The 23,525-nt window shown below is 35.4% G+C and overlaps 3 protein-coding genes across 11 annotated transcripts in view; 2 read left to right on the top strand and 1 right to left on the bottom strand.

Moving 5' to 3' along the window:
- cdc42bpb (CDC42 binding protein kinase beta (DMPK-like)) overlaps nt 1-10,616 on the top strand; it is a 145,268-nt gene extending 134,652 nt beyond the window's left edge. For 2 of the 4 annotated variants that reach the window (XM_087297630.1, XM_087297629.1), the window contains 4 exons: nt 3,573-3,764; nt 6,246-6,354; nt 6,898-6,968; nt 8,967-10,616. In XM_087297630.1, coding sequence (XP_087153756.1) covers nt 3,573-3,764; nt 6,246-6,354; nt 6,898-6,968; nt 8,967-9,095 — 501 coding nt within the window. In that variant the 3' untranslated portion in view covers nt 9,096-10,616. 4 annotated transcript variants of the gene reach the window in all.
- Nucleotides 10,617-12,908: 2,292 nt separating this feature from the next.
- LOC566974 (serine/threonine-protein kinase pim-3) lies at nt 12,909-23,442 on the bottom strand. Of its 4 annotated transcripts, XM_087298136.1 has the most exons (7): nt 23,408-23,442; nt 23,168-23,275; nt 20,696-20,849; nt 14,740-15,121; nt 14,480-14,656; nt 14,142-14,271; nt 12,909-13,971 (listed from the first exon to the last, which is right to left on the bottom strand). In XM_087298136.1, the coding sequence occupies exons 4-7, from the start codon at nt 15,083-15,085 to the stop codon at nt 13,962-13,964; spliced, it is 663 nt and encodes a 220-aa protein (XP_087154262.1). In that variant the 5' UTR covers nt 15,086-15,121; nt 20,696-20,849; nt 23,168-23,275; nt 23,408-23,442; the 3' UTR covers nt 12,909-13,961. The 4 variants fall into 4 exon arrangements, 3 of the variants coding, with proteins under 3 accessions (XP_087154262.1, XP_087154261.1, XP_087154263.1); XR_015518282.1 differs by lacking the exons at nt 23,168-23,275; nt 23,408-23,442 and having other exon boundaries at nt 12,909-13,457; nt 13,743-13,971; XM_087298135.1 differs by lacking the exon at nt 20,696-20,849.
- The window catches only part of vipas39 (VPS33B interacting protein, apical-basolateral polarity regulator, spe-39 homolog), a 219,917-nt gene continuing 216,740 nt past the window's right edge, over nt 20,349-23,525 (top strand). For 2 of the 3 annotated variants that reach the window (XR_015517551.1, XR_015517552.1), the window contains exons 1-2: nt 20,349-20,408; nt 20,740-20,832. Coding sequence is in view for 1 of the 3 variants with exons in the window: in NM_001001836.1 (NP_001001836.1) it covers nt 20,740-20,832 (93 nt within the window). In the remaining 2 variants the exon portion in view is untranslated. 3 annotated transcript variants of the gene reach the window in all.

Raw genomic sequence — 23,525 nt, 5'->3', positions numbered from 1 at the left:
TGTTATGGCAGTTGTTAGTTTAAAAAGACTTTAGTATTGAATATAATTCTATTATTATCCTTCGGCCTCAAATGGGTATTAGATTCCTGTCAGGTAACCGGTTATTTTTTATACTGTATGCTCGCCAGTGTCTGAGAAAAACCTTCTTCTTAGACTGTTATGAAACCAGTGCTTCGCCTGTTGATTAAGTCTTCTCAAGCTGTCCCAATTTGGCCAAAGTGTTTGACAAGCCGGATACCACTATTACTCTTAATGTTACATTGTTAAAAAATACCCAGAGGAAGGATAGATGAGGTCTGCTCAAGACTAAAAAACACTACTGGCCAATGAGCATGCTTGCTGTAAGCCTAGTTCACACTACAGGATTTTGAGCCAGATTTGGAAGTTGAAAAGCGCCCTGACAGATCGGGCTGTGATCAGGGAAAAATCTGGGGCTGCTCGGCAGTCTTTATGTGTGAACTACTGAACAATAAATCAAAGAGGCTTGCTTATGCAACGCCGGCATCTCACAGACAAATCCAATATCTATTATGCTAAATATTTCAGAACCTACGTGCGGTCATATGTAGTGACTTGGTGCAGCCAATGAGAGAGCACATCAGAATGAGCTGAATTGCCGTTGTGTTCAGGAACGCAACAGAATTGTCTGTGGTTGGCCAGAATTGTCATCGATGCACTAGCTTCACTCTGTTTACACTAAAAAATATGATCTTTTTGGTAATACAGCCTATGTAACAGGTTCAAGCTACTAGAAACTCACAAAGGTATGGGCCTAGCTTTCATTTTCACTTTCATAAACTGGAGCTAATTCATGGCACAGAATATGATGTTTTTAAAGACAAAGTTAATTTGTTTTTGCTATCAAAAAGTTATGTTTATGTTAACAGGACTTTGCTAAGCAAAAAAGACACACGTGTTTAAATCACAGCGGAAAGTAGCAGACATGAATACTGTTATTTTGACCTAAATGGTAATTAAATGTAAAAGAACTTAATTCTTTTTGGTTTTGTAATTTTCAGAAAATAACACTTAGAAATATACAAACATTTTAAAAAGTCTGGGTGTTATACAGGAGATATAAAATAAATGTTAATTTAAAGTTAATAAAGTTAATAAATGACAATAATTAAAAACTCTGACTACATCTGTAGTTCTAGTGTTAAAGCCACATCTATCCACTTGAAGCTTGCAGAGGAGCAATTGATCTGCTAACGCATCAGCTGATTGATGTTGTTTTCAGCTTTTTCTGATAGCTCATCCCTTAACATTTCATTGGCTGTGGTTTGGTAACTTGACAGAGCTGTTGGGGAACGAGTTGTTGTCAGATCATGTAGTGTTTGACCCCCCTCTTGTGAATCATTTACATAGTGCTTAGGGGTGTAACGATATTAAAACCGAACCGAAATATCGCGATACACCAACCACGATACGTATCGCGAAACTCTCGTGGCGTACCGCGGTACTCTCACGCCCCCTGCTGCCCATTGTTGAGGTTGACGTCACTTGTCTCTAACTAATTGAACCAATTTAAACACATCTTTATTATCATATTTGATTAAATAGTTTTAGTAATGATGAGGATTTGTTCTAAATATTATATTCTAAAGTTAGTATTTTAGTGCATCTTATGTCATGTGACTTGAGTAAGCATCACACTCGTTACCACTGGACGCAGGATGGCTGCTTCACATAGTACTGAGATTGCAGATCCCCAAGACACATTTAAGTCATCTGTGTGGAAACATTTTGGTTTTCCAGTTGAGTACAGGAATAGAATTCGTGTCGTAGACAAAGCCTTACTTGTAAGGAAAAACATTTAAAAAGTGTGGTAATTTCACAATGTGAGGGTGTAAGCAACAGAACTGGCAACAAAAGTGATTTAATGTACAAAAGTGACACCAGAATAATGCCCAAATATACAAAAAAAGGAGAAATATTTACACTAAAAAAAATAATATAATAAAGTAGCAAATTCAAACAAAAGTATCAAACAAAAATTAGTTAAACTCGAGCAAGGGGATGATAGTGAAGACAAACAAAAGAAATAAATATAACAAAACAATTCTAACTCATGAATAACCCCTCTTACCTCGCTAAAACTGATGAAAAGAAAAAAAAGGTCTTCAGCGCCGTATTCTTCCCTATACTGAATAAAATAAACAAAGATGACCTTCACCTCTTACCTGATGTCTTTAACAATACATTTTCTACGTGTTTGCAAAATAGAAATCGTATGACATTTTCCCTATCCACCTTACACTAAGACTGAACTTGAGGAGATACAGCTATATTGTCGGAGCTAAAAAATAATATACAAATCTACATAAATGACGGGCATAACGTTAGAGGGAGAGAGAGAGAGAGAGAGAGAGAGAGAGAGAGATCGGGACGCAAACATACAGCCGGCTACAACCCTAACATTAGTTTCAGACACAACCGCAATGTATCTTACTGGTGATGTCATGAAAAAACACTTTACAAACATATTATATGTATATTTTTCATTAATTTAAAAGGAAACCTATCTATCTAAATGAAACCATATAATTAAAAATGAGCGTCTGTGTCAGCACAGAGATTAAGCCTCTCATCGGAGAATGTGGATATTATGGTGTTTTTGAAGAAGATCTTTCACTAGTCTACACTGCAGTTATTTATTTAATTTTAGTTTACTTAGTTAAGATGGCTGCACTAAAGAGAATAGTTTTTTTTCTGACTATAGTCTATATTGGAGGTATTTATTTAATTCTAGTTGTTTACTCGGGTATCCTGACTGTACTAAAAATGCGATGACAAAGTTAATAAAGAAAAAGGTAAGATGTTCTTGTTATTAAGTGAATTGTCCCTTAGCATTGCTGTTAGCATGACATCAACCCTAACCCCACAGCAAACAGAAACCGAACCGTACCGAACCGAACCGTGGCTCCAAAACCGTGAACAGAACCGAACCGTGCCTTTTGTGTATCGTTACACCCCTAGTAGTGCTGCATAGTTTGAACACCACAGTGATTTAAAGACAAAATTAAGTCATGTAGTGTGAACGGTACAGCGATCTTCCGATGTTTAAAGTTATGTAGTGTGAACTAGGCTTTACGCCCAATAGTGGAAACACAGCTAATGTAGTCCTTCAGCTTTGTTAATCAGAATACTCAGTCTAAAAGCTTCAGATCAGTGGTGCATTTCCCAAACATAACTGGTTTTCAAAAGAGGAACCTATTGGCAAATTTCGTCTAACAATATTTTTGGGAGATTCATCACCAATGCAATTTAATTGTGATAGTTTTTATTTCATTTTTTTTTTATTTATGTGACAAATTAAAGGAGTATTCCGTTAACTGATCGACTTCCTATTATTCATCCTAACATCCTTTTCTTTCATTTGACTGCACAGTGCCCGAATCTTTCCCATCTCTCTGCATGTCTATTTTTCTTCTTCTTCTGTTTCAAAGCCAGCCAGCTCCACTCTTCCACCCTCACACCCTGTTCTCTGTCTCTCTTTCCTGTCCACGTTGCTCCTTCTGTTTTCGCTCTGGTCGTGGATTCGCTCTGTCCTCTGTTTGCGGTGGCCGCAGCCGAGCGAGACTCCCTCCCCCTCATCCTCTCGCCACCATGCCCTGATCTCCCCTCCGACCAACTTTGAGCACGTCTATCACATGAGTCCCGTCTCTGCCGGGCTCTATCTGCAGAAAGAGCCTTCCTCCCAGCAGAGCCTCCTTCAGTTCTCCTCTTCCTCCTCCTCTCCTTCCACATCCTCCCTGGGAAGGGTAGGCTAGAAACACCCGTCCCCGCTTCCTGTCCCTGTTCCCCATTCCCCATCCCTTCCCCACCACACCCTCCAGGCCCTCCACTTCCTCTCCTCCCTGTGTTTCTCCATCCCTGTCCTAATGCCCCCTGTCCAAATTCTTTTGTTTGTTTATTTATTAATTATTGGGTGATAAAAATGTTTCAGTTGAATCATTTCAGGGAATGAATGAACTTTAAATCAGTGCAGAAATGTGTGTAGCTCAATATAAAATGTCAAATCAATCATTAAGTGTGCTTTGTTTTAATGTTTGTTAGTAGTGATGCACCAATCTTGAGTTTTCATGGGTGATTCTGATTGCTGAATATTAAAAACAAATTGGTCCTTTCAATTCTGGATATTTTTTAAAAGGAACAATCAACTTATTTTTGAAAATAGGTTCATTTTATAAGTCCTCTAGGGTTAAACAGTTGAGTTTAAGCTGATCATTTTTAACTTAGCTTAGCATAGATCATTAATTCGGATTAGACCATTAACATCTCGCTGAAATGTTCTAAGAGTTTCCAAAACTATCTCATTTTAAAGCTTGACAAGTTGCTTTTTTCGAGGCTGATATGACTAGGAACTTTACTCTCAAGCTTAATCATAAAGGAACATTACTGCTATACCATGGCTGCAGCAAGCACAAGGATGTTCCTGCGTATCAAGAGGTTAAGTTCTTGAAAGAGATTGGCCAATTTAAAAAAACCAACAAGCAAACAAAAAAACTTTTGGCCAGCTGATTGGTGCAACTCTACTTATTAATGTTGTCCTGTTTGCTCGTAGTGTAATGCTGGGTTAATATTTATGCTAGATTATGCTATTTTGACTTCAATATTGTAAACATGACACTACATGTTGCTTTTTTGACCAATTATTGCATTAATTTAATGGGATTTCCTTAAAAAAGGCAGTGCTTGTCCTAAAACAAACCTCATATTAAACATTCTAAAGGCAGGAGTGTGTTTACAAAGTAAAGTACCTTTATTTATATTGTTTCACATTGCAGCACCAATATTACTTAAGTGGGCCTGTCACAACTTGAAAGAACCCCCCACCCATTATTATATAGAGCAGAGAATGTGCTGGGTCTTAAAATGTCTTAAAATTCAATGACCAAATTTTAGGCCTTAAAATGTCTTAAACCCACTGAAATTTTGTGTTGTATGTCTTAAATCATCTTTAATGGGTCTTAATTTTCCTATGTCTATGTATAGACATTTAGTATGCTAAATGACTTTTAATTTGTCAGTAACCTGGACTAAGCGCTTCCGGTGAACTGTATGCCATTACAAAATCAGCGCGTTTAAGGTCTGTTTTCTTTCTCCAGTGGCTGAGTGATATCCGATATAAAGTGAGGGTCCGATTGTACGAGAAGCACTGCATTAAAGTACATTTTCCCCCGCCGTGTCTTTACAATATGAGCATTTATTTTACCACAGTATATTCAATGGAGCTTCTGCGTTAGCCTGCCAATTCTGACGGGCACATGAGAGTAAATGGCCTTTTGTCTCGTTTTACGCTTGAGAAACTAAATGAATGCCAAAGTCTATTAAACTGATTGTATTTTAATTACATTACAACATCGATGCTGTAAAAGGAACCGTATAAAATGGAAAAAAATCACAATAACCGTTTACTGGAAGTTTATCAGTATGGGAAGAAACACTAGCTCTGCATATACCCTTTTGGGCCAACACTCATCCAGTCACTAACTATATATTTCAATAAACGTTTTAAGCAACATTTGTTTATTATGTCTATTTACTTAACATTATGGTTTAATTATCTTCCTTACAACAATATTTTTTTTAAATATTTTTTTTAAGGTTACAACTTTTAAATTTAGTCTTGAAAAACGAAAAAAAAAAAAAAACTCTTGAAATTTCTGAATCTTAAATTTCATCCATTATGGTTTTAAATTAGTCTTAAAAAGGTTTTAAAAGTCTTATATTTTACTTGATAAAACCTGTAGAAATCTTCTAATGTCATACAGATGGTGCATGAATTGAGTTTATGTCTTTAGTCTGAAGCCAGCATAAAGTTTTATCTGAGGCTTGGTAATAAACATTAAATTAGACACAGTTGGAAAAGATTTACACTGAACTCCTTGCTAATCAGGGCTGCCACAATGGCATATGTTTGTTATTGTGGCCTAAAGCTCTAACAGTAATGTTTTAGTATGTTTATCATTTAGAGTACTAAAATATAATCACACTCCAATGCTGAGAAATGCCTTTTTTATTGAGATTAACCTGCATTTAACAAACTATTTGTTGTTCTGTAGTTTAAAACAAAAACTGCATAATGTGATCTGCTTGGGTAAACTGTATTACCCAAACAAAAGTTTTATGCTAACAATTTTAAAAGCAAGCCAAAAAGTGTGAAGCCTCTTCCTGCACAAGTGTGTCTCTGTGGTCTTCTCTATATATGTGTGTTTGTGACTGTTGTTCCTCTGCCGCAGAGTGTGATGCCCTCTTCTCAGGATGACCTGTCTAAAGACAAACCTCGACCTCTGTCTAGCATCTCACGCCAACAGAGGAGCAAGACCCACATCACCCGTACCGCCTCAGGTCAGTGGCCTTCCGTCCACACACACACACACACCATATACGCATACTTGCTTTGAAGTAATGCATTTTATACTCCAGAAACTTCCTGTATTATCTAACCCTCCTCCTAAATTTAACCCTTACAGGGGACAAATTTTGAATGTTGAATGTTACTTTGTCCTCGTATTCCACCTCAACATTGTAATTAGTCATTGTAATAAGTCATACCAATGTCATTGTAGACCATTTCAATGCATTGATGTCATTGCCCCATGAACATTCCCTGCTTGTTATTAAACTGTTTCACAACTATAACAAGAGGCAAATTAATCATACCTTCATGTTAAAACAGCTGTCATAAAATTATTTATCGTTTTGGATTCTCAGAAGTTAAAAATGTAAAACAGTAAATACGTAAGAACGATTGTTATTTTTTTTACATCCCTCTAAATGGTCTACACATATGTGTGTCCTCATAAACCACCAAAATCAGTACACGCACACAAAGGCCCAACAGTGTGAATCGGCCGGTATAAATAGCTAAATTGTGTGCTTTGTTCACAGGAGGGGGAGACTTCGGAGGAGCAGGGTCGTCCCGCAGTATTTCTGATCAGGATCAAGACTACGAGCGAGAGGTAAGGACGCCCCTCAGGATATCAAATATAGATTCTTTTATTCGTCCTACTTTCTGAAAGCTGTCTGAGATGCATGATGGATGGTGAGAGGAGACTTGAGGTGCTTTGGATACTCTGTTTTCTTGTGTCCTGATTTTCGTGCTCTGTTATAACTGCTCCAGTTCTCACAGTGATGCAGACTACAGCTTTAGAGCTGAGCGATTAATCAAGGGATTAAGTGATTGAAATCGACATTCAGAACCTATAATCGATCAAATTTGTCCGGGACGATTTTTTCAATTACTTTCTCTATCGCGTGTGGAGTCACGTGACCCCGCTCTGTTAAACTTTTTTTATACTTCTGCAGCCACATCTGATCTCTGGTCTAATTGGACGATGGGCCCATTCCTTAATGTTTACTTTGCACTACTTTGACGCTGTGCCAGAGATGCCTTAAGAAGGCAAATTATCCATTACATTAAAATTATTATTTACATGAAAATTTTTGCTTACAGAAGATGCAGGAAATGCACTGTTTAAAATATCATTTACAGGGTATACAGGAGTTATTTTATATTTTAAGAGATGCTGCTTATTTTCTACTTTTAATATGAAACACACTCAGAATAATTAAGTTTATTTTCAAAAGTGCAATTTATTTATCTTCAGAAAAAAATGACAGTGGGTATTTAGGCAATGTGTTTTTAATTTCAGTTGTTCAATGTTGATGTAAATAATCATAGATGGTAGATGTGTTTTACCTTCAATTATTTTAAAATGAAGTGATGCACCTTTTACTTAAAAGTCTCTCACTTGTAAAATGTGAACATATTTGCGGTACAAACCTTTTAGTGAACTATGAGGGCAAAAAAATGTATGAATAATTAAATAATTGTTTGTTAATCGTAATCAGGTTAAAAATTTCAATTTTAAATTTCAAGATTTTTATTTTAGGCCGAATCGCCCAACCCTGTTAAGCAGTCTTTAAGTACTATTTACGTACTTTTATAGTAACGTTTTTGGTTTTATCTTTTATGCTTCCATTTTCTAAGATTTAATAATTATAAATGATAAATTAGTTGCGTTTGAATTTCAACACTTCTGTTTGTCGCAATTTTTTCCGTTTTATGCAGTATTTGACCTCATGTAGCTTCATTTTTGTTGTTTCCTTGGGTTTTTTTCTTTTTGCAATCAAACTTATTTTTATTAATTGTTCAGGTTAATTCTGGGATCCATTCATCAGCTAATGTTGTTTATATTTCTATTTTATTAATTTTCATTTTAAATATTTTTTTTTATAGTTTTGTTAAATTTAATACTCATAATATTTCAACTTAAAGGGCACCTGTGATGAAGATTATATATTGTAAGCTGTTTGGACAGAACTGTGTGTAGGTATAGTGTGTCCACAGTCTTATTGGGGTGAAATAAACACAATAAGTCTCTCTTTAATTTGCTGACATTAAAATAGGATCCAAATCCCTCCCATTTTTTTTAGCGTTAAACACTTTTGTTCTTACTGAAGTATTTCTTACAGTCGTTACTTAAGATCTGCTTCCTTCATGTCTGTCACTGTGCTGTTTATCGGAGGAAGCCGAGGTGGCGATTGAGGCATACTCTGACAGGCACATGGGAACGGTGGGCGGGGAGAACTAGCATTAAAGGCACAGGCAACAAAAACAGCTACACAGTGTTCAGAGCAGAAAATGCAGTATTCTGAAAGCTACAATAAATGATCTGATGGGGGTTTTGAGCTGAAACTCTACACAAACACATTCTGGAGACAAAAAAAAAGACTTTTCTTAAACCTTAAAAAGGGGTGAAATAGGTGCCTTTTAATTTTAGTTAAAGATTTAGTCATTTCGAATCTATTCTAATCTAGTCCATTCTAATAGCTAATAATGATCATTTTATTTCAACCACATAAAGTTAATGATAACAACACAAATGTAAACACCTACCCGGACCCAAGTGTGTTTTTTTCTAATTTTGTTTCTTTACCTGGTCTTTCCTCTGTAGCCCGACTCAGACTCGACCAAGCATTCCACCCCCTCGAACAGCTCCAACCCCAGCAGCCCACCGAGCCCCAACTCTCCCCACCGCAGTCAGCTGACTCTGGACAGCCTGGATCAGTCCCTGGATGGTTGAAAGAAAGAGGACGCGACCCTTCATAAGCGTCCCACACACACACACACACCCTGCATATCCACCTTCTCTGCAAGGACTTGCTCAAGAAGTGCCAAGACCCTTCCAGCTCACGGGCCCAAAGGTTTAAACGATAAAAAGAAGCCTCAATCGCCACAAGCAGAGAGTGTCAGGTGTGTGTGTGTCCGAAAAAGAGAAAACAAATCATCAGAGCCACCAAAATAAGAGGTAAAAGCCCCCCTCTGGTGGAAATTTCACGGTATTACACTACCCGGCTCAGATTAGCAGCATGACAGACTTTTATTTTATTTTATTTTAAACCTAATTTCACGCCATGCTCCTGCAAGTTGTTTTTTTTAATTGTTATTTACTTTAGTAAGTGAAAATGCATCACATCTGCTGTGTCGGAATTGCTTCTGGATGATTATTAGCTTCCCTTCAAATCGCTCAATTGAGTGAGGGGAAGAGACTGCTGTTTTTAAATGTATATTATCAGGATCACTCATCAAAGCGGCCGAAGAGAGGAGCGTTTTGGGATTAGAAACAAATGATCAGAGGATGATAAAGGACTGGGACATTCTTGTATAAACCAGTTGGACCAGTAACAGGTTCATCACAGGATCGTCTCATCTCATACGAGCAATAGATCACCGCCAGAGACTTTAAAGCCAAACCAGAGGGCACTTTTATTGTCATGTAACTCCTCTCTCTCTCTTTCAGTTGTGCATTTAAACCAGCCTTTATAAATATTCATGTTTTAACGTAGATGTTTCCCACAAAGATATCTAATTCAGCTTCAGAGGCGAACAAAAGCGACGAAAATGAAACTTTACGTATAGATAAGTGTTTTAATATTATTAATAATAATAATGAAAACAGAAGAGAACGGCACACGGCTACAACTATTCATAGGATTTCAGTAGTTCCTCTTAAGCTGCTACTGCTGCTTCGTGTGCTCTATTTAAAATAAAAGCGAGAAAAAAAAAAAAGAAATGTATATGTGATATGGTTATCTCATCATAGCCGTGCTCTGGTTCCCGATGTTGACACGCGCGATCCGTCACTCGTATCAGAAAGCTGCTATGTGTTTTTGTCTGTGTGTTAACATCGTGCAGGCGTGGCTGGCATATCCATTATCACTCAAGTGTGCCTTCAGTGCCAACTTTCGTTTCAGTAATAAACTGCGCTAAAGCATTTCAGTGGTGTGGACGAGGCCGACGGTGATGTGTTATGTTTTCCCCCCCGCCCTTCTGAAACACTGTAAGACACTTGCACACGTTTTTAGTACAAGGAAATGATTTTGTGTGAATGTTCTAATTTTTTTCCTCCTCCCTTCTTTATTTCCCCGTATTTCACTTGTCTGCTTCATCAGATGGACGTTTATCCTCAGAACACTACTGCTTTTACTTTAAAAGAAGAAGAAAAAAAACGAATCACAGGTTGAAATCTTTGTAATTATTGACTTGTTAGCCACATAAATTTGAACAAACAATAAAAGAGTACCTGTTGTGCTTTTTTGTTGAATATTTGTGTGTTTGGGAGAAGCTTTTTCTTTTTACTAGATGTAATGTTTCAATTCAATTCACCTTTATTTGTAAAGCGCTTTTATTATGTAGATTGTGTCAAAGCAGCTTCCCGTAGAAGATCATAGGAAATTGAAACTGTGTAGTTCAGTTATCAGAGTTTAGGTTCAGTTCAGTTTAGCTCAGTTCAGTGTGGTTTTAATAATCACTACTGAGAGTTCAAACACTGAAGAACAAATCCATCGATGCGCAGCTCTACAGATCCCGAACCATGCAAGCCAGTGGCGACAGCGGCAGGGAAAAAACTTCACCAATTGGTAAAAGTGAAGAATTAAAAAACCTCAAGAGAAACCAGGGTCACTTGGGCACGACCATTTCTCCTATGGCCAAAGAACCTTAGCGAAGACTCGTCCGTCCCTGGAGCGTCACGGGAATCACACTCATGTTCTCCAGTCCTCCATGACCACCACAGCAGCGGCTCAGGATACGGCCTGGTCCACACAATATGGAAACCTTGGGATCATCTCGTCGCTGGTCTTGGATCGAATCAGTGGCGCTGTGTAGTCTGAGGGCCTCGGGATGAGTATCCCCAGGTGGAAATAGAGTATAAAGAGAATAATTAATGCAGATGCTGTTCATAGTGTATATAAACGAGATGAAGAAACCTGTGTAGAGCACATTCATGTATCATATTGCTAAGTGATGAACTGAGTGTATGCTTTAATAAATAGATCATAGATAATAAATAGGTCTTTAATCTAGTTTTGAATTGGGAGAGTGTGTCTGAGCCTCGGACATTTTCGTGAAGGCTATTCCAGAGTTTAGGAGCCATAAATGAGAAGGCTCGACCTCCTTTACTTGATTTTGCTATTCTAGGTACTACCAGAAGCCCTGAGTTTTGAGATCTTAAAGAGCGAGTTGGATTGTAGCTATACAGAAGGTTGGTTAGATAAACAGGAGCTCGATTATTTAGAGCTTTATAGGTAAGAAGCAATATTTTAAATTCAATACAAAACTTAACAGGCAGCCAGTGTAAGGAGGATAAAATTGGGGTGATATGATCATGTTTTCTAGACCTGGTAAGAACTCCGCCAGCTGCAGTTTGTACTAGCTGAAGTTTGTTAATAGAGGATGCTGGGCAGCCAGCAAACAGAGCATTTCAGTAATCCAGCCTAGAAGTCATAAAAGCATGGCTAGTTTTTCTGCATCTGAGATGGATCGCATACTTCATAACTTAGAGATATTTTACACGAGTGTGTGTGTGTCTGTGTGTAAGAAGTTTTTTGCTCAAATACATCCTATGAATCCTTTATATTGTGCCTTTACAAAGTTTACAAACCTTTTCTTTAGGGGTGCATTTTATTTAGTTTAAACTATTTTTATTTTTTTTATTTAAATGTGAATGTAAAAAGATGTGGAAAATGGGATGGCAGTAAGAACAGCAAGTGGGTCAGACACTATTTGTTGAATTTAAAGTATGTTCTGGCCTTTTGAATGAGGCTGTAGAACAGGGCTATTCAATTACAAATTCAGTTGGGCCAGATTGTCAAACCAAGAAGTTACCTAAATTTGCGGCTTTGTAATGACAAATTTTTAAATCAACACAAACAAATTTATTGAAAAACAAGGCTTATTCGTTGTTTCACTTTTAACTTGGGTAGGTTTGCAGAGCAAAAGGTGCATACAAAAAGAGCTGAATTAACAGAATCTGAGGTAGATTCTTTTTTTTTCTCCACTTACAACAGAAAAAAAAAAAAAAAAAACTGACATAGGCTACATATCTGACCTATCTGATCAGCACAGATTAAAAGATTAGCCCAGTACACTATTCGTTGTATTAGTATATGATATTGTAAAATAAAACAACATATTGTCTAACAGTAAAACCTTCTCTGTGGTTCCATAAAGCTAAACAGACTCCACAATTTAGTTTTAAATCATAGTATATGGCACTACTGCTTTGTTGAAAAGATTCTTTTACCCGATAATGAGTATTCTGTCATCTTTTACTCAGCCCTTACTATGAGTTTCTTCTGTTATACACAAAAGAAGGTATTTTTTAAAAAATGCTGGAAACCTGTAACTATTGACTTCTGTTGTATTTTTTTTCCTACTATGGACATCAATGGTTACAGATTTTCAGATTTCTTCAAAGAATCTCCTTTGGTGTTCAACAAAACAAAGAAACTCATAGATTTGGAACCACTTGAGTAAATAGTTTAGGGAGAACTATCTCTTTAACTGAGTAAGGAGTCGTTTAGAAAACTTACAGAAATGATGATCAGAGCTTCAGTTTGATTCACAGGATTTTATTTGAATTATAAACAGCATATAAAAGCAATTCATTACAAAACAATTCAAAGAACAATACATTACAAAACAATTATGAACACTTGATTATAAAACAATCAGACTCTCTTATGACAGAACACCAGATTCAATTATAAAGTAGAAACAGTTGAGCAGATCTTTAATGACACTTTAGAGGAGAAATCCAGTTCAGTTCAATTCATCTTTATTTTTATAGCGATTTTATAATGTGCATTGTGTCAAAGCAGCTTAACATAGAAGTGAATTGAAACTGGGTCAGTCCAGTTTTCAGAGTAGAAGTTCAGTTAAGTACAACCATTTTTCCTATGGCCAAATGTCTTGTGCAGAGCTGCGGTGTTTAATTACCATTATTGTCATTAATTGCTCACCTCATCTCCTTAGTTCATATTCATGTTTAGTTCATATTGAGAACAGAAATGAAAACATTTTAGATGAAATCTGAGAGCTCTCTGACCCTCAAGCCGCACGTTCACTGTATGCATGTAACGCTGCTGACGTATAACCCAGAGGCCTGCGCGACTTCCTCTGATTTAAACAAAGCGTGGGCACATCTGAGGTAAACGTCAGCAGTGGACACACATACAGTGCAGGACAGAGCTCTCATGATTTGATGATTTGATCTCAAATATTTTCATTTGTTTTCTGAAGATGAAGAAAGGTGTCAGGGGTTTGGAGCTACAGCTGTAATTTCGAAGTGAAAATTCATTTATAAAACAAAAATAATCACTTGAGAAGTGCTGTACTGCACTGTATATGTGTTGCACTTGCTCACGCTGCTGATGTATAACCCAGAGGCCTGCGCGACTTCCTCTCATTTAAACAAAGCGTGGGCACATCTGAGGTAAACGTCAGCAGTGCGACACACATACAGTGCAGGACAGAGCTCTCATCAACAGTCCACGACTGACACTGAAGAAAAGGAAGGTCTTAGGGGTTTGGAATGACATGAGGGAGTAATTAATAACTTTAACAGTCTTGTGAAATGTCTGGAAATGCTGCTTTTCTCCTCGCTTCTCTAGTGTTTTCTAAAATGAAGAAAAACAATCAGAAACAACACAAAGTGATTTAGGCAGTAACATGGAGGGCTGTCAAATAAGACTCGAGACTCTAAAAAGAGCAGAAGAGAAAACACCAGGAATAGCATGAAGCAAAGAAAGAATGAAGATGTAGCTTTGTGCTCGGTGTGTTCCTCTACCTCCTCTTGTCTAGCTGCTGCGCAGGATTTGGGCTCGTTGGATTGAACCACTGGTGCTCTTCAACCTGATGTAACTGTAGCCGCTTCTCTGGATGGCGGACCAAACACTGGGAAATCAGCTCCAGGCATGCTGAAAAGTGTCACAGAGAGTGTGAAATATGTCTCAAGATTCATGAACGTGTTTAAATCTTACAACATCAAATGTTACAAAACATCCACAATTAAATAACTGTAATATCTACAGTGCCTGTAAGCATTATATTTCATCCTGTTTTACTCTTGACTGACATATTTCATTCTGTCTCCGAGGCTGAGATCGTTTTGAGGTGTCTGCTTACCTGAAGATAAGGTGAGGTCTGTCTTAAGTTTTCCAATGATTATCGAACGTGTGTTGGTAAAGGCCAATCGTCTGTGCAATATTTCATACAGGATGAGGCCTATTGTCCAGACGTATGCCGGGTTAGGAAAGAATGTGGGATCCCTCAAGATCTCAGGTGGTGTGTAAACTATGGCTCCTGTAAGAGAGACATTTTCAGAATTCAGTCATTTCATAAGACAATACTGTGACCAAAGAAACCAACACAAAATGCCAACTCGCCTCCATAATCACGGCTTTTGAAAGGCTCGCTGGTAATTGGTCGAGCACAACCAAAGTCGATCAGTTTGAGCTCTAATCGAGGTTGAATCACCAGGATGTTCTCCGCGTGGATATCACCATGGAAAACTCCACGCTCAGCGCAGAACTTGACGGCTTGGATCAACTGACGCATTAACCGGCGAGCTTGGTTTTCATCAATGCCCGATGTACGTCTGACGTAACGAGCCAAGATCTGGGATGACTCTGCGTACTCCAGAATGAAATAGAAGTCCTTCTTATTCTCAACCCAGTGGTGCAATCCGATGATGCTGGGACAAGTTGGGTCATTCATCAACCTGAGCATCATTGCCACTTCCGCAAGCACAGGTTCGGAATGACCATCCTAGAAAAATAAACAGATTTTCAGATTTCTTTTTTGTTGAGAAAGACATTGATAGTAAGTAACCTATGTTATACCAGCACACTGTTTTCCTTTCTTCTTTTTTATTATGCTTTAAACAACAGATTCATGACAATATAGTAAACAAAACAATGCCAGGGTGATAGAAAGTAAATAATAACAACAGTACAAACATAAATAAATTAAACAAACATAAAAGCAAGAGTATAAATAAATAACAATTCTTACAAATAAGCAGGACCTTTACATTTAATCAAAAATTTTGAAAATTGGACAGTTTTAATGGCCCCTCGATTAGCACGATGCTGAATAGTGCGAAAGTAATTTTTCAGTTCCTTATAAAACACAGTAAAACAGGGTTTCATGTTGGAAAATTTACACTTAAGAATATGAAACTTAATGAACAAAATAAATAGGTTAATAACAAAAACTTTGTCATATCAAATTATCATAATTAAAATATCCAAAGAATATGTTTTTAAAATGCAGATTAAAATTAAAGAGTACCTTTTTTTTTCTTTTATAAAAACAGACGCATCATACCAAAGCTTTTTAACATAACCTCAGTGCCAAAAGATGTGGGGTACAGTTTCCAAATGCAAAGAACAAAAAGAGCAACTTATATCAATATCCCTTTTAAATTTACTGAGGAAATGTTTAACCGGGTACAATTTATAAATAAGTTTAAAATGTATTTCTTTTATCTTATTTGTAACCAAAAATTTGTGAGACAATGACTAAATACAGTACTTTCCCATTTAGGAATTCTTACAAAATTATTCCAAAACGTAATAGAGCTAGGTTTAAATACAACTTGGTTTAAAAAAAGAGAGCGAATAAATTTGTTATTTTTAGGCTGTGAGAAACAAATTTTACCACACACTGCATCAACTAGACTGATTATGGGCTTATAAATGAAGTTACACCTCTAAAAAAAGGAAAGAATATTAGAATTAACTGCAGAGAAAACAAGAGAAAATTCTTTGGAGGTTACAGGAGAGTTAAAATGTACAAGAAACTTATCGGTCATATCGTCACCTTAGAGTTATAAGGTTCTATCTGTGTTCTGAATGATTTTGAGATATTGAGCCTCAAAGTTTTTGCATTCCATAGCAAACAGTATATGTGTAAAATTTGTTTTTTAAATAAAAAGTCTTAAAATGTAAAAAACGTATTAAAAAAAAACAACCCATAATGTAAATAAGTTGTCATTTAATAAGAATTTGTTAACTCAATTTTGACAAAAATGTCAGATAGAACCTTATAATTCTAAGGTGACGATATGTCTACAAGTTTAGTTGTTAACTAAAACAACACCCTTTTCAAATCACCTCTCCAAAAAGATACTCTTGCATTTATACAAAATACATCTATTGTTCCAAATAACATAACGCTGTGGTGAAAAATTGTGCTTGTAGATCAGTTTCCACGCCAACAAGGCTTGAGCATGAAAAGCAGAGAGCTTCACTGGTAATTTCTCAATTTTATTAACGCATAATAATGTAAAGGAAAGACCTCCAAGTGGGTTAAAAATAAAATTGGGAATAAAATTCCAGAGAGAAGGTTTATTCAAATTCATTTTAAGAGTATTATTTACAGAAGAAAAATCCAAAAAGTGAAGACCCCTATATTTAAGGGAATTTAAAACAACAGACTAACGTATATATAGTGTACACGATTCTTCCATAAGAAATTAAATAAAGTATCAATGGACTTCACTGTTTTATTATCTAGATATATGGTTGAAGCAAAATAGGTTATTCTAGAAATTTCGTCTGCTTTTGAAAGAAGAACTCTGCCTCCTTATACCCGCACGCTCTGCATTGTTTGCGTGTTGCAGGCTACGTAATTACGTAGGATTGCATGTTTTTGGCTGGACCATAGACATATTAAATACTTTATATTTATATTAATATACTCTCTCTCTCTCTCTTTATATATTTATATATATATATATATATATATAGAGAGAGAGAGAGAGAGAGAGAGAGAGAGAGAGAGAAATGTTTTTATAAATATATATAAATAATATATATTAATTTATTATCTATAGGCGGAACCACAGGCTGGGCCACTCTGAGGTTAATTCTAGGTCGCATGTGGCCCACGGGCCGCCAACTGTATCCCTGGTTTAAATGCTGCATGATATACATAGCTTTAAGGACACGGACAGGAAGCAAGCATGATGGATGTCTATGTCATGTCACATATTAAACAGTTATTTTCCTATTTAAAGTTACATTTTCTGTATAAATTTAATACATTTTTATAAATTAATTTTTGTATATATATTTTTAAAATGTGTTTAAATATATACACATATACTTAAACATACACACAATACTAGGACAACTTACATTTATGCAATTGGGAAGTTGAATGTGGTTAGCACTGTCACCTCACAGCAAGAAGGTCACCGGTTCGAATCCTGGCTGGGCCATGAGGCGGTTTTGTTTGGAATTTGCATGTTTTCCACCCGTGTGCATGAGTTTCCAAAAGACATGCAGTATAGGTGAATTGGCTAAACACGAATTGGACATAGTGTATGCGTGTGGGAGAGAGAGAATGTATGCGTGTTTTCCATTATAGTGCACTGCACACTATATAATATTTCCAGTGCTGGGTTCTGGATGGACAGACATGCGCTTCATACAACACATGCCTGAGTAAAAGGTGGTTCATTCCACTTTGGTGACCCCTGATACTATAAATCCGGGACTAACCAAAGGATAGTGAGTGAGTATGGCAGTTATAAAATTTTGCTGTTTTGCTGTAAATTCCAGTATTTTATGTATTTATATATTATCAGAATGAGCTTTATTCGCCAAGTGTGCACAAACATACAAGGATTTTTTTTTCAGGAGCTCAGGGTATATACAGTACATGCATATCAATACAAGAACACAGAATGACATTTAAATAAGTGGAAAATAAACTAAAAGATTAAAAATTATCTCTCTCAATATATATATATATATATATATATATATATATATATATATATATATATATATATATATATATATATATATATATACAGTTGAAGTCAGAATTATTAGCCCCCCTGAATTTTTAGACCTCTTGTTTATTTTTTTTTCCCAATTTCTGTTTAAGGGAGAGCTAATTTTTTCAACACATTTTTAAACATAATAGTTTTAATAACTCATCTCTAATAACTGATTTATTTCATCTTTGCCATGATGCCTGTAAATAATATTTTACTAGATATTTTTCAAGACACTTCTATACAGCTTAAAGTGACATTTAAAGGCTTAACTAGGTTAATTAGGTTACCTAGGCAGGTAAGGGTAATTAGGCAAGTTATTGTATAACAGTGGTTTGTTCTGTAGATTATCGATAAAAAATAAAGCTTAAAGGGGCTAATAATTTTGTCCCTAAAATTGTTTAAAAAATTAAAAACTGCTTTTATTCTAGCCGAAATAAAACAAATAAGACTTTCTCCAGAAGAAAAAATATTATTATAAATACTGTGAAAATGTCCTTGCTCTGTTAAACATCATTTGGAAAATATTTAAAAAAGAAGAAAAAAATTTGAAGGGGGCTAATAATTCTGACTTCAACTGTATATATATATATATATATATATATATATATATATATATATATATATATATATATATATATATATATAGAGAGAGAGAGAGAGAGAGAGAGAGAGAGAGAGAGAGAGGGAGAGGGACAGAAACAACTGATTTTTTTTTATTAAGCCTATAAACAGTGTATACAATTTATACATACATCAACAAATAGGCAGATCATCTTTAACAATGAAGAAAAAGAACTGCAAAAAAAGAAGAAGAAACAGCTAAACACAGGGGGTATATAAAAAAATACATATTGAAAAGGCTAAATTTACTCATTAAACATAGGTAAAGAACCGGAGACAGATGAAGTTTTAAGAGCCTTTTGGTTATGAGTCAATTGAATCTGAATTGAATTTAGCAAGCAGCAAAATTAAGTTCACCCCATACAACTGTTTACTTTTAGGTTGTTCATATTCAGTAAAGCCCAAGACTTCATGCTTCCAATACAAAGTACATTCACTATCAATTTTACTTCGAGTAAAATTCAAGACATTTTTCCAAAATATTTTTGTAAGTGGACAGTACCAAAAAGAAGAAAAACCAGTTCAAAACAGTCATCACAAAAGGAACAGTTGGAGGAGATATCACTTTGATTTTTTTTTTTCATTTAATAACGATCCGAATAGAATTTATTAATTATTTTATAAGAAATCTCTTTTACTGTATTTGTTAGAAAATAACTATGAGGAAGCATCCATACCTTTTTCCAACAAATATTATCCACTGCATTATTCCAATAAGCAGTCACACCTGGTAGACTAATACTACTCTGCTGAAATAATAAACGGACTACCCTTTTATTATTTTACAGGGAGAAGCAAAACATAACCTTCCAATATAAGAATCGACCAAATTAAGTGAAATTTGCGATAAAGTGACGGTACCTCTTAATAGAGAAACAAGACCAGATGGGATAGATCCCATAACTACAGAAAATTCTTTTGGAGAAACAGGAAATTGAAAATGTTCTAAATTCTTTTTATGAAAATAGTAGACCTTTGAAGTTTATTAATTGGCCAATCAACAGTATATCTTTATCTAACCAACTTTTTAAAAATATAGATTTATTCTTATACAGAACATTCCCGTTGTTCCAAATAAAAGACAGATGGGGTGAAAAGTTGTGCTTTATCAGTGTCTAAGCTAGGAGTACTTGTTTATGAAAATCATAATTTAGCTGGTAGCTTTTCAATTTTAAAGTTACACATGAGAAGAAACTCATGGAATAAAATTCCACAAACATGTTGTTTTTTTCCTAAACTGCTTAAACCAATTAACCTTGAATGTGTAACTTAAAGTGCTAAAATCCAAAAAATTCAGAGAACCAACTGAATTATTAGCCCCCCTGTTTATTTTTTCCCCAATTTCTGTTTAACGGAAAGACGATTTTTTAAACACATTTCTAAATATAATAGTTTTAATAATTCATTCCTAATAATTGATTTATTTTATCTTCTCCATGATGACACTAAATAATATTAGTATATAATATTTCCAAGACACTACTATAAAGGCTTAACTAGGTTAATTAAGTTTACGGCAGGTTAAGGTCTTTTATCCTTTAACAGTCAGACTTTTATTTTGGCGACATGTTGGAACCAGGAAGTAGTAGCTAACAAATCTGACGTTTCATGGGTTGATTTTTTCACTGTAATATTCCGAAGGTAAGTCTGTATCGAGATTATAAAACCATAACGATACGTTTGTTTCATAAACATCCAAATCGCAGCATTGTATCAACGCACAGGAATAAATGTTTTTAACATTACACGTTACATTAGCGAATCATGAAACGTCGTATTGACAGTTTCTGACAACAGCAGTGTATATGGATAATAAATGAAGAGACAGCTGTGTGAAGTGCGTCGGTTAGGAGCTGATCAAGTTTAGACACATCTGTGAATAAAAAGTGTGTGTTTAAAGATCAGAGTGTGTTGATGCAGTGAGAGACCTGCAGCTCCTGCTGTTTGCTCAATTCAGTCAGTGTGTTTTCAGATGACACGAGCCAAACCTGAGGATGATGAGTACTGGAACAGCTCCAAATTCAAAGCCTTCACCTTCGATGATGAAGACGATGAGTTTTCACGGGTGAGTTCAGCGTCTTTCTGTGGAGCATTATCGTTTTTTTTAACCACAGTATCATTACTGAACTGTATGGCCCTGTCACTCCTAAATGCTTATTATTTAATATTATAAAGACAACAAGAGCTTTTCAAAAGTAATTTGTTAGCTATTGAACTGCTCTAAACACTACCGGACGAGGTTGACAGGTCTGTATAACAAACCAGCCCAAAGGCCAATTAAAATAGCCCAAAACAAGCCTGATGACGAATACGAGACTGCCATAGCTAAAATACTCACTGTTCTGACTTATACACACTTTTTCCACCCTTAAAATCACTACTTGTAATCATAATTATGTTTCGTTTGCGTAAAGAAGCTCCCTCACGTAAGGTTCATGATTTACGTTACCACCTTAACAATAAATAAAGAAATGTATAATTCTGCTGAAAACCATTAGCAACAATTTTATGTAGACAATAATCATTTTGCAGATGGTGAAATAAATATAAATAAAGATTTTTTCAAGTGGACAACATGACGGGGAAAAAAACTATATATATATATATATATATATATATATATATATATATATATGTATATATGTATATATGTATACACAAATACACACACATACTTATTCATTCATTTTCTTTTTGGCTTAGTCTCTTTATTAAACTGGGGTCATCTCAGCGGAATGAACCGCCAACTTATCCAGCATATGTTTTACGCAGCGGATGTCCTTCTAACTGCAACCCATCGCTGGGAAACACTCATACACTCATTCGCATGCATACACTACGGACAGTTTTAGCTTACCCAATTCACCTGTACCGCATGTTTTTGGACTGTGGGGGAAATCGGAGCACCCTTGAGGAAACCCAATCGAACTGGAGAACATGCAAACTCCACACAGAAATCAGAAATGCCAATTGACCCAGCGACCTTTATGCTGTGAGGCGACAGCAATACCTACTGCACCACCGCGTCGCCATATACATACAGTGCTCTGCATATGTAACCCTCGGTAGACAAATGTATTATAAGATTTAATCAATGGACCAGATGCTCAGAAGTCTAAATTCCTCCAAAGAGAGAGAAGATACAACAACAGTGAAGGACTCGGACACAGAGGTAAGAATATTAAAAGATTGTATTGTAAAATGTTCACAGAAATATATATAAAAATAAATAAAAATAAATAAAACAAATTCTAGATTTTTTCACACTTATCTAATGACCTCAATCTTATTTACACTCTCTAATAACACTTCTCTTTCTTCACAGGCTATATCACTAATAAGGTAAGTTAATATTGTTATTTTTCTGTTTTTCTATTGTTAAGGCTAATATTATATTTTGGTTACTATTATAACAATAATATAATATTAATATGCTAATAACAGTACTATATTAAAGGTTTGCAAGTGTAAGTTAATAATACAATATTAAAATTGTATTATTATTTAACAAATAATCAAGATTTCCCTTCTTAAATCAGTTAACCTCTCTCTATAAAGATTCAAAAATTTCAACGAATGAACACTCTAAAGGAACAATGTACAAATAAAATAAAAATGAAAATAAAACATTCACTTAAAACATTTCAAAATGTTCCAAAAGTCCAGTAAAGGTGATAAACTTTCAAAGAGATTCTTTTGCAAAACAACTAGGTTGCAAATTCAGTTCCAGAGATCCAGGATGTTGCACTTGTGAGTGTGTTGTAAATTTACACTCCTACCATGACGCTGAATAGGTTTTACTTTGTATCTTTTCAACAGGTGTATCCAAAGAATCCACTCAATGGGAGGCTCGCCAGTCCAACTCCACAATTAGACACGCACCGATGGAAGTTGAGACAATCCAAATCCAGAAAAGAGTTCAAACTTCAATTAATTCGAATCCAGAGCAGATCACATCCAGCAACTGACGTCAATAGAACATCTCACCGATGATAAACCAGAAGAAGATGCACAAACGAACAAAACCAAACAAAAAAAAAAACCTGGCCTTGAAAACACAAGGCCAAAGAAACCATTAGCATTTTACAGTGTATGCATTATCTTAGTTTAACATTTCTAAATAAACAGCAACAGTAAATAACCATGTATATGCTTCTCTATGCTGAATTTCTGTGTTTTTCCTATTTCTCTCTCCTATTTGGCATTTTCTTTTTACAAATGACAACATTTTACTTTCTTTCTCACTTAAACTTTACACAATCACTTGTATAATACTCTGTATAATACTTTGAGTTTTTTACTAGACCAAACAAATGGTTAATTAATAAAACACATTTTTCGACACTAGTTTAAATCATGTTATAATGAAAACAATAATAATAATAAAAAAACAAACTCACCAAGGAAATCATTCAAAATCAAAATGAAACAAACAGGAGGCACTCCAGGTGGCACTCGTGTGCAGATTTCACTCTCAGAGACAAATCTTGTTTTTTTCTCTCTCAATCCTTCATTAAAAATATATGATTGAAATCATGTCAGCATCTTATTAATGGTCAGTTTTCACAGTTAATACGCATTAAAACATTAAAAGATGTAAATCTAATAGTTATATTACTGTTATTAATATAACAACTTACATCTCTGCTTTCCCTTGCGAACACTGAATCACCATAGCAACGGTAAACACAAGCTAACAGACAAGCGAGATTTGTTATCTTTTGGAAAGCTGATCTGCTGCTATAGTGTAAGGCACGA

The sequence above is a fragment of the Danio rerio genome, chromosome 20, assembly GCF_052040795.2.
Source record: "Danio rerio strain M-AB ecotype USA chromosome 20, GRCz13ab, whole genome shotgun sequence".
Lineage (NCBI taxonomy): Eukaryota > Metazoa > Chordata > Actinopteri > Cypriniformes > Danionidae > Danio > Danio rerio.
The sequence above is the reverse complement of the archived record's forward strand: the minus strand, read 5'-3'. Positions and strand labels throughout refer to the sequence as shown.

What these genes read in the sequence shown, in the direction of transcription:
- LOC566974 (XM_087298135.1), bottom strand. An exon ending in CAAAAGCCGTGATTATGGAG is followed by an intron (nt 14,657 to 14,739) that starts GCGAGTTGGCAT and finishes TCTCTCTTACAG; the next exon opens with GAGCCATAGTTTACACACCA. An exon ending in AGACCTCACCTTATCTTCAG is followed by an intron (nt 14,272 to 14,479) that starts GTAAGCAGACAC and finishes GACACTTTTCAG; the next exon opens with CATGCCTGGAGCTGATTTCC.